Source organism: Procambarus clarkii, chromosome 82 (assembly GCF_040958095.1).
Source record: "Procambarus clarkii isolate CNS0578487 chromosome 82, FALCON_Pclarkii_2.0, whole genome shotgun sequence".
NCBI lineage: Eukaryota > Metazoa > Arthropoda > Malacostraca > Decapoda > Cambaridae > Procambarus > Procambarus clarkii.
This window is the reverse complement of record NC_091231.1, coordinates 3,142,232-3,157,079: the sequence shown is the minus strand read 5'-3', so window position 1 is coordinate 3,157,079 and position 14,848 is coordinate 3,142,232. Positions and strand designations below refer to the sequence as shown.

The following is a 14,848-nucleotide window of genomic DNA, read 5'->3' as shown; positions in this document are numbered from 1 at the left end:
TGGTTGAGTAAAGACTTGACGAATGGTGGGCCCCCCCGCGTCAGAGCCCTGATGAGCGCCGCCTGGTGTCAGGGTTTATAATCTAAGATGAGGTCTGATAAAGACCTTTTGTGCCCTCTGTAATGCTTTTGCGCTACCGCTCACAGGATGAGTATGGGGTGCACAAACAACTAGCCGCCTTCGGCGGCAACAATCAATGGTGTCAGGGGGGACAGGTGAGCCCACAGCGGAGAACCCGCCCCAGCCTTGACTCACTTGGAGGCGAAGTTAGCCCCCAGCCGTCAGCCTGGCCAGCGGGCTCCCGGCGCTCTCTAACCAGGGAGGAAATATCTCTAAGAGTCAGGCCGCCTGGGGAGGGTCACCTCCTGGCCACCACAGGGGCCCCCCGCCTGCACGCACACGCACATTCACACGCACGCGCACTCAACCTGCTGGATAAATCATCCCTCCAGCTGCTGCAGTCACGTGTCCCTTCCCTGCCTCCATTCCCCCAACCAGAGGAGAGCACAAACAGTCTGGTAGGTCAGTGGTATGCTCTAAGTAAACAATTGAGATACTAGGCTAGAGCCAAGGGATCTGTTGCAATCCTTTCTCATAGTCCCTTGTGTTGTCTGTATATTGCAAGGTCGTCTGCACGCCAGAGACGTGCAGTCTCAAGGTCGCATGCACGCCAGAGACGTGCAGTCTCAAGGTCGCATGCACGCCAGAGACGTGCAGTCTCAAGGTCGCATGCACGCCAGAGACGTGCAGTCTCAAGGTCGCATGCATTTTTCCTTGTTTAAATCTTGCCTCAAGTTGTGATGTTAATTGCATGTTGGTGGATCACCAAGAACAGCTCTGAGATGGGAATTGGGGATCACTATACCCAGCCTGGGGAGTCAGGTCCACCTTCCAGCGTGCTGGGGATCACTATAGCCAGCCTGGGGAGTCAGGTCCACCTTCCAGCGTGTTGGGGATCACTACAGCCAGCCTGGAGAGTCAGGTCCACCTTCCAGCGTGCTGGGGATCACTATAGCCAGCCTGGGGAGTCAGCCCCACCTTCCAGCGTGTTGGGGATCACTATAGCCAGCCTGGGGAGTCAGGTCCACCTTCCAGCGTGTTGGGGATCACTATAGCCAGCCTGGGGAGTCAGGTCCACCTTCCAGCGTTCTGGGGATCACTATAGCCAGCCTGGGGAGTCAGGTCCACCTTCCAGCGTGCTGGGGATCACTATAGCCAGCCTGGGGAGTCAGGTCCACCTTCCAGCGTGCTGGGGATCACTATAGCCAGCCTGGGGAGTCAGGTCCACCTTCCAGCGTGTTGGGGATCACTATAGCCAGCCTGGGGAGTCAGGTCCACCTTCCAGCGTGCTGGGGATCACTATAGCCAGCCTGGGGAGTCAGGTCCACCTTCCAGCGTGTTGGGGATCACTATAGCCAGCCTGGGGAGTCAGGTCCACCTTCCAGCGTGCTGGGGATCACTATAGCCAGCCTGGGGAGTCAGGTCCACCTTCCAGCGTGCTGGGGATCACTATAGCCAGCCTGGGGAGTCAGGTCCACCTTCCAGCGTGTTGGGGATCACTATAGCCAGCCTGGGGAGTCAGGTCCACCTTCCAGCGTGCTGGGGATCACTATAGCCAGCCTGGGGAGTCAGGTCCACCTTCCAGCGTGCTGGGGATCACTATAGCCAGCCTGGGGAGTCAGGTCCACCTTCCAGCGTGTTGGGGATCACTATAGCCAGCCTGGGGAGTCAGGTCCACCTTCCAGCGTGTTGGGGATCACTATAGCCAGCCTGGGGAGTCAGGTCCACCTTCCAGCGTGTTGGGGATCACTATAGCCAGCCTGGGGAGTCAGGTCCACCTTCCAGCGTGTTGGGGATCACTATAGCCAGCCTGGGGAGTCAGGTCCACCTTCCAGCGTGTTGGGGATCACTATAGCCAGCCTGGGGAGTCAGGTCCACCTTCCAGCGTGTTGGGGATCACTATAGCCAGCCAGGGGAGTCAGCCCCACCTTCCAGCGTGCTGGGGATCACTATAGCCAGCCTGGGGAGTCAGCCCCACCTTCCAGCGTGCTGGGGATCACTATAGCCAGCCAGGGGAGTCAGGTCCACCTTCCAGCGTGCTGGGGATCACTATACCCAGCCTGGGGAGTCAGCCCCACCTTCCAGCGAGTAATTATCCCTGCCACAAATAGCAACCATGAAGTGAGCCTTGCGCGCGCACCTCAAGAACCTGTTTAAGATGTTCTGAGCGCACCATTAACCACCTTCACCGCTTCCCGGGAACAGCTTGACGGAGCGTATATCCCAGAGAGACAGTTCTGAGTAGTGGCTGAGTAGATGGGGAGGGGAAGAAGTGCGGGTGTTGGGCGGTGTTGCAGCAACACCTGAAATCGGTGTTACGCATGTGGACCCCGGCCCCCACCCCGTCTCCCTCGGGCGGGGGGGGGCGGGGAAGGCGGGAGACACCATCTTGTTAACTATCTCTCCTCGTCCGGAAATACCTGCGGTGGTACCGGAAACCAGGTGAATGTATTTAACCATGGTAGCGACCTGGTGGCTGATGCGTGCAGTAGCCTTGGGCGAGAGGAGCAACAGGTGACGGCCGGAGCTTGTAAAATGTGTGCCGTTGAGGCGGGGGAGGGGGGAGGGGGAGAAGGGCCTTTCAACATCTCGCAACTGACGAATATTTCAGTTTGATCTCCTACAATTTTTTTCCTCTTGCACGGCGGCATCCCCAGTGAGCTTGAGGCTGCCTGTGTGTGTGGTGTGGTGTTTGCTGCCTGCCCTCTCTCTCTCTCTCACACTCCTGGGATGTTGGTAGTCAGTTGACGCTACTGAAGCTGTGACCTTGACTTGTCCCCGGGTGTTGCAGGGGGCTGGTGGTGACCAAGGATGCTGCGGTGTTCACTGGTAGGGCGCGTCGATAAGGAGCCCCTGGTAATGCCTCCAGCATTAAGTACTTCATCGTGTTCAGGTCTACGAGGGGGTTTTGTGAGGGTTTGGGATGGGACCCTGGTGGGGGTGTGGGTTTTGAAATTGAAATTGAAATAAGTTTATTGAGGTAAAATACACACAAAGGGATGAGGTAGCTCAAGCTATTCTCACCCCGTTCAGTACATCGTGTTAATACATACATAGACACACATCACAAGCAATAAACGTATTTATGAACATTCTGAGAGATAAACATATTCGTTTCCTGGGGTGTGGGTGATGGGGTCAGTGTGTGGGGAGGGGGAGTCAATGTGGATGGGGGAGGGGGGTCTTTGGGTGGGTCAGCGCGCGTGAGTGTGTGTGTATTTTGCAGCATGAGTGCGCGTGCATTGGTATGAGTGCGTGTTCGTTTGCGTAGAAGTGTGTTTTAAATTCATGATATTTGAGTGAGTGCGTATTTCCGTCAAGGCGCCCAATCCACGCAAGAAACGCTGGCCGAAACGCTGCGCGTTCTAGAGTCTTTACAAGAATGTAATTACTATGCTATGTATCCTCACAATCCCAATGTACCTTCTTGTATATATATATATATATATATATATATATATATATATATATATATATATATATATATATATATATATATATATATATATATATATATATATATATATAAATAAAGGAGACGACGACGTTTCTCTCCTTCCGAGACTGTTATATAAAAAAATTAACGTTATCAGCCAGTCTGTATCAAATAGTGACACAGAAATCAATATATAAGGCAAAAAAAAAGAGTTGAAAGGCCTGAAAGTCCAACGTCCAACAAAAGTAGGAATAAAGTCCCCTTACAGGAGAGGCCAAGTGGCGATGTTTCTTAAGAAAACAACAACATACGCTAAATATAGAGTAGATTCTGTTTTCAGATGTTCTGCAACATGGGGTTAGTGTCTTGTAAGTCTCGTTGCATGGAATCTCATTTAATTAGGTCTGATCCTCGTACTGGTCTTCGGGGCTCTGCGTGGTCTCTAGGCAGCCACGTGGTCTCTAGACAGCCACGTGGTCTCTAGGCAGCCACGTGGTCTCTAGGCAGCCACGTGGTCTCTAGGCAGCCACGTGGTTTCTAGGCAGCCACGTGGTCTCTAGGCAGCCACGTGGTCTCTAGGCAGCCACGTGGTTTCTAGGCAGCCACGTGGTCTCTAGGCAGCCACGTGGTCTCTAGGCAGCCACGTGGTCTCTAGGCAGCCACGTGGTCTCTAGGCAGCCACGTGGTCTCTAGGCAGCCACGTGGTCTCTAGGCAGCCACGTGGTCTCTAGGCAGCCACGTGGTCTCTAGGCAGCCACGTGGTCTCTAGGCAGCCACGTGGTCTCTAGGCAGCCACGTGGTCTCTAGGGCTCCACGTGGTCTCTAGGCAGCCACGTGGTTTCTAGGCAGCCACGTGGTCTCTAGGCAGCCACGTGGTCTCTAGGGCTCCACGTGGTCTCTAGGCAGCCACGTGGTCTCTAGGCAGCCACGTGGTCTCTAGGCAGCCACGTGGTCTCTAGGCAGCCACGTGGTCTCTAGGCAGCCACGTGGTCTCTAGGGCTCCACGTGGTCTCTAGGCAGCCACGTGGTCTCTAGGCAGCCACGTGGTCTCTAGGCAGCCACGTGGTCTCTAGGCAGCCACGTGGTCTCTAGGCAGCCACGTGGTCTCTAGGGCTCCACGTGGTCTCTAGGGCTCCACGTGGTCTCTAGGCAGCCACGTGGTCTCTAGGCAGCCTCGTGGTCTCTAGGGCTCCACGTGGTCTCTAGGGCTCCACGTGGTCTCTAGGCAGCCACGTGGTCTCTAGGGCTCCACGTGGTCTCTAGGCAGCCACGTGGTCTCTAGGGCTCCACGTGGTCTCTAGGGCTCCACGTGGTCTCTAGGGCTCCACGTGGTCTCTAGGCAGCCACGTGGTCTCTAGGGCTCCACGTGGTCTCTAGGGCTCCACGTGGTCTCTAGGCAGCCACGTGGTCTCTAGGCAGCCACGTGGTCTCTAGGCAGCCACGTGGTCTCTAGGGCTCCACGTGGTCTCTAGGCAGCCACGTGGTCTCTAGGCAGCCACGTGGTCTCTAGGCAGCCACGTGGTCTCTAGGCAGCCACGTGGTCTCTAGGCAGCCACGTGGTCTCTAGGCAGCCACGTGGTCTCCAGGGCAGCCACGTGGTCTCCAGGGCAGCCACGTGGTCTCCAGGGCAGCCACGTGGTCTCCAGGGCAGCCACGTGGTCTCCAGGGCAGCCACGTGGTCTCCAGGGCCTCCACGTGGTCTCCAGGGCCTCCACGTGGTCTCCAGGGCCTACTCGTGGTCTCTAGGGCCTCCTCGTGGTCTCCAGGGCCTCCTCGTGGTCTCCAGGGCCTCCTCGTGGTCTCCAGGGCCTCCTCGTGGTCTCCAGGGCCTCCTCGTGGTCTCCAGGGCCTCCACGTGGTCTCCAGGGCCTCCGCGTGGTCTCTCTCACTCAGTCACTCACTCACAGTTACCGTGATCCCTAGCTTCTGGCCCTGTGGAAGGGGGGGGGGTGTAGATAGGCCTGGATGGCTACAGCCGGGGTAGAGGGTGGCAGATGGTGTGGACAATAACACGTGGGTGGGTATGAACAGTGGACAAATCTAATGCTTAAGCTAATTCAGGACAAGGTGACGGTACGTGAGAGTGACGGTACGTGACACGGACACGACATAGCTGGGACAATACATTCTCGCTATATGCTCCATCTTGCCAAACAAACCCCCCCCCCCACACCCCCCACCCCCCCCCCACCCCCCCCCACACCCCCCCCCCCCACCCCCACCCCTCCTTCCCTCTTCCTCCACAATCGCCAATCCCTCTCTCCCCCTCTCCCTTCTCCGAGGACAACAATCAGCCATTACTATAGGCGGGACTCTCTCCCATGTTTTTGTTGATGGTGGGAGCGACCTGGGAGCCAGGTGAAGGGGTGACCCAGCCTTATCACCTGCCTGCCTGTCCCTACCCCACCCCCATCTTTACCCATTAGGTTCACGCTTTCCCCCCATTCCCCCCCAGCCTTCCCCCCACTTCCCGCCCCATTTCCATAGCCCTACTTCCCCACTTCGCCTGTAGGTGGTGGAGAAGACTGATGGTGTTGGAGGAAGGAGGGCCAGGTGGTGGAGGGCCAGGTGGTGGAGGGCCAGGTGGTGGAGGAGCAGGTGGTGGAGGGCCAGGTGGTGGAGGGCCAGGAGGTGGAGGAGCAGGTGGTGGAGGAGCAGGTGGTGGAGGGCCAGGTGGTGGAGGGCCAGGTGGTGGAGGAGCAGGTGGTGTAGGGCCAGGTGGTGGAGGGCCAGGTGGTGGAGGAGCAGGTGGTGGAGGGCCAGGTGGTGGAGGTCTAGGTGGTGGAGGTCTAGGTGGTGGAGGTCTAGGTGGTGGAGGGCCAGGTGGTGGAGGGCCAGGTGGTGGAGCCACACCCCTCCCCCCACCCCCCCCCTCCACACTACCACAATAAATACATTGATGCCAAATCCACCAGGTAATCCCTCCTGGCAAATCATGCACATTATGCTAGTGTTTTGGGTCTCCATTATTGCTGGTAATACTCGGGCATTACGACCTTCATAGTTAATGGGTCCATTAATATATAATACACACTGATTACTATAACGTACAGGTAATACTCTGCTTGTTAATTAGCTTACCTGATCCTCTATATTATGCATCATTCATGGATTAGTGTAAAATAATGATTGTGTGTGTGTTTTGTGTGCCCGGGGGGGGGGGAGGGGGGGGGGAAGGGGCTTTGTGTGTGTGTGTGTGTGTGTACTCGCCTATTTGTGCTTGCGGGGGTTGAACTTTGGGTTTTTGGTCCCGCCTCTCAACTGTCAATCAACTGGTGTACAGATTCCTGAGCCTACTGAGCTCTATCATATCTACATTTGAAACTGTGTATGGAGTCAGCCTCCACCACATCACTGCCTAATGCATTCCATACGTTAACTACTCTGACACTGAAAAAGTTCCTTCAAACGTCTCTGTGGCTCATGTGGGTACTCAGTTTCCACCTGTGTCCCCTTGTTCGCGTCCCACCAGTGTTGAATAGTTTGTCCTTGTTTACCCGGTCGATTCCCCTGAGAATTTTGTAGGTTGTGATCATATCTCCCCATACTCTTCTGTCTTCAAGTGTCGTAAGGTGCATTTCCCGCAGCCTTTCCTCGTAACTCATGCCTCTTAGTTCTGGGACTAGTCAAGTGGCATACCTTTGGATTTTTTCCAGCTTCGTCTTGTGCTTGACAAGGTAAGAGCTCCATACTGGGGCCGCATACTCAGGATTGGTCTTACATATGTGGTATACAAGATTCTGAATGATTCCTTACACAGGTTCCTGAACGCTGTTCTGATGTTAGCCAGCCTCGCATATGCCGCAGACGTTATTCTCTTTATGTGGGCTTCAGGAGACAGGTTTGGTGTGATATCAACTCCTAGATCTTTCTCTCTGTCCGTTTCATTAAGTACTTCATCTCCTATTCTGTGTCTGGCCTCCTGTTTCCACTGCCTAGTTTCATTACTTGTGTGTGTGTCGGTGCGTGCTGGTTGAGTAGGGTTGACCATATCACGTAAACCACACCACACTACACTCACCACCACCACTACAACCACCACCACTACAACCACCACCACACCACAACCACCACCACCAAAGCTAATACGAAAATGAAAATCAAAGGAAGACTGCAGTAAGACCTTGACAATCGCCAGGAATGGGCAAACAAATGATTGCTAGAATTCAATCCCAACAAGTGTAAGGTAATGAAAGTGAGAAACGGATAAGGAAGCTGAGAAAGTACCTACACCATAAGGGGAAGGCATCCACAGGAATCAGAAAGAGAGAGAGATTTGGGAGTGGATGTCATTCCAACACAAACACCAGAGGCACACACAGACAGGTTAAAATTAGCGGCATATGCGACGCTGGCAAATATCAGAGCGTCTTTTAGAAACGTAAATCAGGGCTCTTTTTAAAGCGAAACTACACAGCTTTTGTTAGACCAATACTGGAATAAGCAGCACCGGCATGGAATCCACACCTTGTGAAGTATAAAACCCAAATTTAAAAAAAGTGCAAAGGTTTGCAACGCTAAGACTAGTACCAGAGCTAAGAGGGTGAAGATATAAGGAGAGGTTGAGGGAACTGGACCTCACAATATATTAATAATAATAATAATAATAATAATAATAATAATAATAATAATAATAATAATAATAATATTATTAACACATTTAGGTACATCTGCATTAGTGCAGCTGCCCTAGACTATATGAAGGGGAGTACAGTGTCAAAAAGCTAGATACGTGATGCTAAAATCCCCATAACACAGGATGGTTAGTCATACAGAGACATGTGATAAGCAGTCTGCACTGGCAGACTCTGGGAGCATTATGAGGATATCATCAACACAAGAGTGAAGAAGGCAGCAGTGATACTATAAGTCCCCATCTCGCCGGATGGTTAGTCAAACAGTGACATCTGCAACCTATAGGACAGAAGAAATAGTCTAGGGGACATGATCCCTAGAAATAGTCTAGGGGACATGATCTAGGACACATGATCCATGATTAAGATACTGAGGGGAATAGACAAAGTGGACAAGGACAACTTCTTGAAATTGAAAGTGGTACAAGACAACATAGACGCTGGAAACGCAAATAGTTTGAAAAATCTTATGAAATCCTCGTACTGGCGATTAACAAGTGAATTATACAGCAAGAAGCAAGTCGTGGAAGCCACCTCCATCCACAACGTTAAGGTCAGATTTGACAAGGAATTCGATAGACAATTTGACAAGGAATTCGATAGACAATTTGACAAGGAATTCGATAGACAATTTGACAAGGAATTCGATAGACAATTTGACAAGGAATTCGATAGACAATTTGACAAGGAATTCGATAGACAATTTGACAAGGAATTCGATAGACAATTTGACAAGGAATTCGATAGACAATTTGACAAGGAATTCGATAGACAATTTGACAAGGAATTCAATAGACAATTTGACAAGGAATTCGATAGACAATTTGACAAGGAATTCGATAGACAATTTGACAAGGAATTCGATAGACAATTTGACAAGGAATTCGATAGACAATTTGACAAGGAATTCGATAGACAATTTGACAAGGAATTCGATAGACAATTTGACAAGGAATTCAATAGACAATTTGACAAGGAATTCGATAGACAATTTGACAAAGAATTCGATAGACAATTTGACAAGGAATTCAATAGACAATTTGACAAGGAATTCGATAGACAATTTGACAAGGAATTCGATAGACAATTTGACAAGGAATTCGATAGACAATTTGACAAGGAATTCAATAGACAATTTGACAAGGAATTCGATAGACAATTTGACAAGGAATTCAATAGACAATTTGACAAGGAATTCGATAGACAATTTGACAAGGAATTCGATAGACAATTTGACAAGGAATTCGATAGACAAGGAAGTTGTATTTTAAAGCACAAGAGTGACGAGGCTCGAATGGGCATAAGAGCCAGGCTTCAGTGTCCCGTTCTCTTGAGATTACCTTGAGATGATTTCGGGGCTTAAGTGTCCCCGCGGCCCGGTCCTCGACCAGGCCTCCACCCCCAGGAAGCAGCCCGTGACAGCTGACTAACACCCAGGTACCTATTTTACTGCTAGGTAACAGGGGCATAGGATGTTTTTCCATTGATTCTCGCTGGCGCCCGGGATCGAATCCGGGACCACAGGATTACAAGTCCAGCGTGCTGTCCGCTCGGCCGACCGGCTCCCTAGACCGATGCCACAATGGATTTTGTATTTAATCCCCAAACGGACAAAATATGATGTACCCGAGCGGACAGCACGCTGGACTTGTGATCCTGTGGTCCTGGGTTCGATCCCAGGCGCCGGCGAGAAACAATGGGCAGAGTTTCTTTCACCCTATGCCTCTGTTACCTAGCAGTAAAATAGGTACCTGGGTGTTAGTCAGCTGTCACGGGCTGCTTCCTGGGGGTGGAGGCCTGGTCGAGGACCGGGCCGTGGGGACACTAAAGCCCCGAAATTATCTCAAGATAACCTCAAGATAACCATAAATCGCCACGACTCGCATAGTTGACAGGCTGTCCCGTTTTCTATTCGTGGCTCCTCGCTCAGGTTAGGTTCGGGGCAAATTGGTTCGTAACTTTGTCATGTGGCAAATCGAGTTACAGCAACACAAACCAGACTGGAGACAGGTGAGAGTGTGAGTCAGTGTTTCCAGGGAGAGGGAAGCCTTAGCTACGAGGTGCTGTGGTGAGGGGGAGGAGGAAGCAGCAGGGATTACCACTACTAGGTCAAGTAAGCAATTACGACTACTAGTTGAAGCTAGAACTACTAGTTGAAGCAAGCATCTGGGGGGCACTACCAGTTGGAGCAAGCAGCTGGGGGGCACTACCAGTTGGAGCAAGCAGCTGGGGGGCACTACCAGTTGGAGCAAGCAGCTGGGGGGGCACTACCAGTTGAAGCAAGCAGCTGGGGGGCACTACCAGTTGGAGCAAGCAGCTGGGGGGCACTACCAGTTGGAACAAGCAGCTGGGGGCACTACCAGTTGGAGCAAGCAGCTGGGGGCACTACCAGTTGGAGTAAGCAGCTGGGGGCACTACCAGTTGGAGCAAGCAGCTGGGGGGCACTACCAGTTGGAGCAAGCAGCTGGGGGCACTACCAGTTGGAGCAAGCAGCTGGGGGGCACTACCAGTTGGAGCAAGCAGCTGGAGGGCACTACCAGTTGAAGCAAGCAGCTGGGGGCACTACCAGTTGAAGCAAGCAGCTGGGAGCACTACCAGTTGGAGCAAGCAGCTGGGGGGCACTACCAGTTGGAGCAAGCAGCTGGGGGGCACTACCAGTTGGAGCAAGCAGCTGGGGGGCACTACCAGTTGGAGCAAGCAGCTGGGGGGCACTACCAGTTGGAGCAAGCAGCTGGGGGGGCACTACCAGTTGGAGCAAGCAGCTGGGGGGGCACTACTTGTTGAAGCAAGCAGCTGGGGGGCACTACCAGTTGGAGCAAGCAGCTGGGGGGCACTACCAGTTGAAGCAAGCAGCTGGGGAGCACTACCAGTTGGAGCAAGCAGCTGGGGGGCACTACCAGTTGGAGCAAGCAGCTGGGAGCACTACCAGTTGGAGCAAGCAGCTGGGGGGCACTACCAGTTGGAGCAAGCAGCTGGGGGGCACTACCAGTTGGAGCAAGCAGCTGGGGGGCACTACTAGTTGAAGCAAGCAGCTGGGGGGCACTACCAGTTGGAGCAAGCAGCTGGGGGGCACTACTAGTTGAAGCAAGCAGCTGGGGGGCACTACCAGTTGGAGCAAGCAGCTGGGGGGCACTACCAGTTGGAGCAAGCAGCTGGGGGCACTACCAGTTGGAGCAAGCAGCTGGGGGGCACTACCAGTTGGAGCAAGCAGCTGGGGGGCACTACCAGTTGGAGCAAGCAGCTGGGGGGGGCACTACCAGTTGAAGCAAGCAGCTGGGGGGCACTACCAGTTGGAGCAAGCAGCTGGGGGGGCACTACCAGTTGGAGCAAGCAGCTGGGGGGCACTACCAGTTGGAGCAAGCAGCTGGGGGGCACTACCAGTTGGAGCAAGCAGCTGGGGGGCACTACCAGTTGAAGCAAGCAGCTGGGGGGCACTACCAGTTGAAGCAAGCAGCTGGGGGGCACTACCAGTTGAAGCAAGCAGCTGGGGGGCACTACCAGTTGGAGCAAGCAGCTGGGGAGGCACTACCAGTTGAAGCAAGCAGCTGGGGGGGCACTACCAGTTGGAGCAAGCAGCTGGGGGGCACTACCAGTTGAAGCAAGCAGCTGGGGGGCACTACCAGTTGGAGCAAGCAACTGGGGGGGCACTACCAGTTGGAGCAAGCAGCTGGGGGGGCACTACCAGTTGGAGCAAGCAGCTGGGAGCACTAACCAGTTGGAGCAAGCAGCTGGGAGCACTAACCAGTTGGAGCAAGCAGCTGGGAGCACTAACCAGTTGGAGCAAGCAGCTGGGAGCACTAACCAGTTGGAGCAAGCAGCTGGGAGCACTACCAGTTGAAGCAAGCAGCTGGGAGCACTACCAGTTGGAGCAAGCAGCTGGGGGGCACTACCAGTTGGAGCAAGCAGCTGGGGGGCACTACCAGTTGAAGCAAGCAGCTGGGGGGCACTACCAGTTGGAGCAAGCAGCTGGGGGGCACTACCAGTTGAAGCAAGCAGCTGGGGGGCACTACCAGTTGAAGCAAGCAGCTGGGGGCACTACCAGTTGGATCAAGCAGCTGGGGGGCACTACCAGTTGAAGCAAGCAGCTGGGGGGCACTACCAGTTGAAGCAAGCAGCTGGGGGGCACTACCAGTTGAAGCAAGCAGCTGGGGGGCACTACCAGTTGAAGCAAGCAGCTGGGGGGCACTACCAGTTGAAGCAAGCAGCTGGGGGGGCACTACCAGTTGAAGCAAGCAGCTGGGGGGCACTACCAGTTGGAGCAAGCAGCTGGGGGGCACTACCAGTTGAAGCAAGCAGCTGGGGGGCACTACCAGTTGGAGCAAGCAGCTGGGGGGCACTACCAGTTGAAGCAAGCAGCTGGGAGCACTACCAGTTGAAGTAATTTATCAGGATAATGACTAGTTGAATGGGGCTGCTGGGAAGACTGCTAGATGCACCTCTCAGCCCCGGACAACCAACTGGAACAAGCTGTTTAGAATCATTTGTATGAAATACTTTGAATACTTGCACAAGAACCGCGCCAACCTTCCCCCTTAACCACTTCCAGTGTCACAAGTCTTCCTAGTATTGGAGTGAGAGGCCGAGTGGGAATCCCCAGAGAAGGCCCCGAACCCCCTCCTCCCCTACAGCCTCGACCCCCCACACCCCTACCCCAACTTCGAACCCCCCCCCCCTCCCCGTCCCATCCCCCCTAGTAACGCACCCCAGAGTAACGCACTCCCCTGAGTCATTGGCTCCACGTGATTGGGTTGGCGTTAATAATCTGCGTTGTTTGGAGCCAGTGGGTTGTTGGTGTTGGCGTAGACCCGCTCCTTCGTGGGTACATTAAGTGTTTTCTGAATATTTATCACCATGCTGGAAGGTAAACAAATGGTATTGCCGTCTTGCATAGATCTATGTCTGTCTGTGTGTGTGTGTGTGGCTCTGTGTGTGTGGCTCTGTGTGTGTGGCTCTGTGTGTGTGGCTCTGTGTGTGTGGCTCTGTGTGTGTGGCTCTGTGTGTGTGGCTCTGTGTGTGTGGCTCTGTGTGTGTGGCTCTGTGTGTGGCTCTGTGTGTGTGGCTCTGTGTGTGTGGCTCTGTGTGTGGCTCTGTGTGTGTGGCTCTGTGTGTGTGGCTCTGTGTGTGGCTCTGTGTGTGTGGCTCTGTGTGTGTGGCTCTGTGTGTGGCTCTGTGTGTGTGGCTCTGTGTGTGTGGCTCTGTGTGTGTGGCTCTGTGTGTGTGGCTGTGTGTGTGTGTCTCCCTCTGTCTCTCTCTCCCCTTCACTGACCAACATTTTCTCAGAAGCAACAATCAATAACGTGTCGTACAACTGTTACAGGTTTCCCTTGGTTCCTTCCTGGCGGGTTCCTAACTCACCGTCCCTCACTCATCTTACCTCACTCACTCACTCATTGTCCATATCTCACTTATCGTACGTGACTTGTTCATCGTTCGTAAATCAGGTTATTCATCGTCTTGGACGCATTTTCAACCACCCGAGACACCTCAAGTTTAGCCTAGTTGCTCCTTGGGTCACAGTCCAGTACTCAGCTTACAAGTGCACCAGTCCTCCAGCCTGGTGCTCACTACTCCTCCAGCGTGAGGTCTTCCTCAGCCATCCCCAGGCGTGACTATGTCCCGGGGTGAGACCCCCCTGTGGGTGTGGACAGGGGCCCCTTCCCTGTGGGTGTGGACAGGGGAACCTTCCCTGTGGGTGTGGACAGGGGCCCCTTCCCTGTGGGTGTGGACAGGGGAACCTTCCCTGTGGGTGTGGACAGGGCCTCCCCCCCTGTGGGTGTGGACAACTGGGCTCTCTGCCTCTACAAGAGTGGTTAATGACTCCGGTATCTTGTGCGTTTACGTCTTGTCAATTTCTCCAAGACTTAGACTAGTATCTGATGGTATTTCAACCACGTGGATAGGTCGATACGGCGATGGTTTCGTTTGTTGAAGTCAGAGTTCGATCCCTTGATGCTTCAAGTGGTTGGGCACAGATTCCGTCTTTGTCTTTCTGTCCCGGTGCCGGTGGCTGAGCGGACAGAACACTGGATGCGTGATCCTGTGGTCCCGGGTTCGATCTCGGGCGTGAAGAAACAATGGGCAGAGTTTTTCACCCTGATGCCCCCTGTTACCTAGCAGTAAATAGGTACCTGGGTGTTAGTCAGCTGTCCCGGGTTGCTTCCTGGGGGTGGAGGCCTGGTTGAGGACCGGGCCGTGGGGACACTAAGTCCCGAAATCACCTCAAGATAACGTCCCAGCTCCTGTCCTTTAAGCCCCGTACTGCAGACACACTGGTTTAGTGCTTTCTTCAGATGACTGCAAAAAACACTAAGCAAGAAAGCTCGGTGAACTTGAAAGTAATAAGGTGACAAGATTCACTTAACACAAAGAAAGTGATTCTTAGTGACAGTAAAGCACAGATCTTACCTCGTGGCCCGGCCTTGGCTAGGGCCTGGTGGAGGTGGGGTGTCTGGTGCCCCTTGAAACACTGCCTGGTTTAAAGTACTTATCTAGTTGTGTTTGCGGGGGGGTTGAGCTCTGTCTCTTTCGTCCCGCCTCTCATCTGTCAATCAACTGATGGACAGGTAAAGTTGCCATCTTGCAGAGTGTGCTGGCGACTGATGTTGCCACGACGGGCTTACGCATCTTGCACGGAGATGGCATTCCAGGACTTCCAGGGAGGAAGAGACTGAGACTTCCTGCTAATGCCTTCCTACAACACTTGGAAGGAAAATAAGTT

General features: G+C 53.5%; 1 protein-coding gene across 1 annotated transcript; it reads left to right on the top strand.

Moving 5' to 3' along the window:
* The first annotated feature begins 8,488 nt into the window (after positions 1–8,488).
* Positions 8,489–9,475, top strand: LOC138358294 (FMRF-amide neuropeptides-like). Its single transcript, XM_069316148.1, has one exon. The coding sequence runs from the start codon at positions 8,489–8,491 to the stop codon at positions 9,473–9,475; it is 987 nt and encodes a 328-aa protein (XP_069172249.1).
* The last annotated feature ends 5,373 nt before the right edge of the window (positions 9,476–14,848 follow it).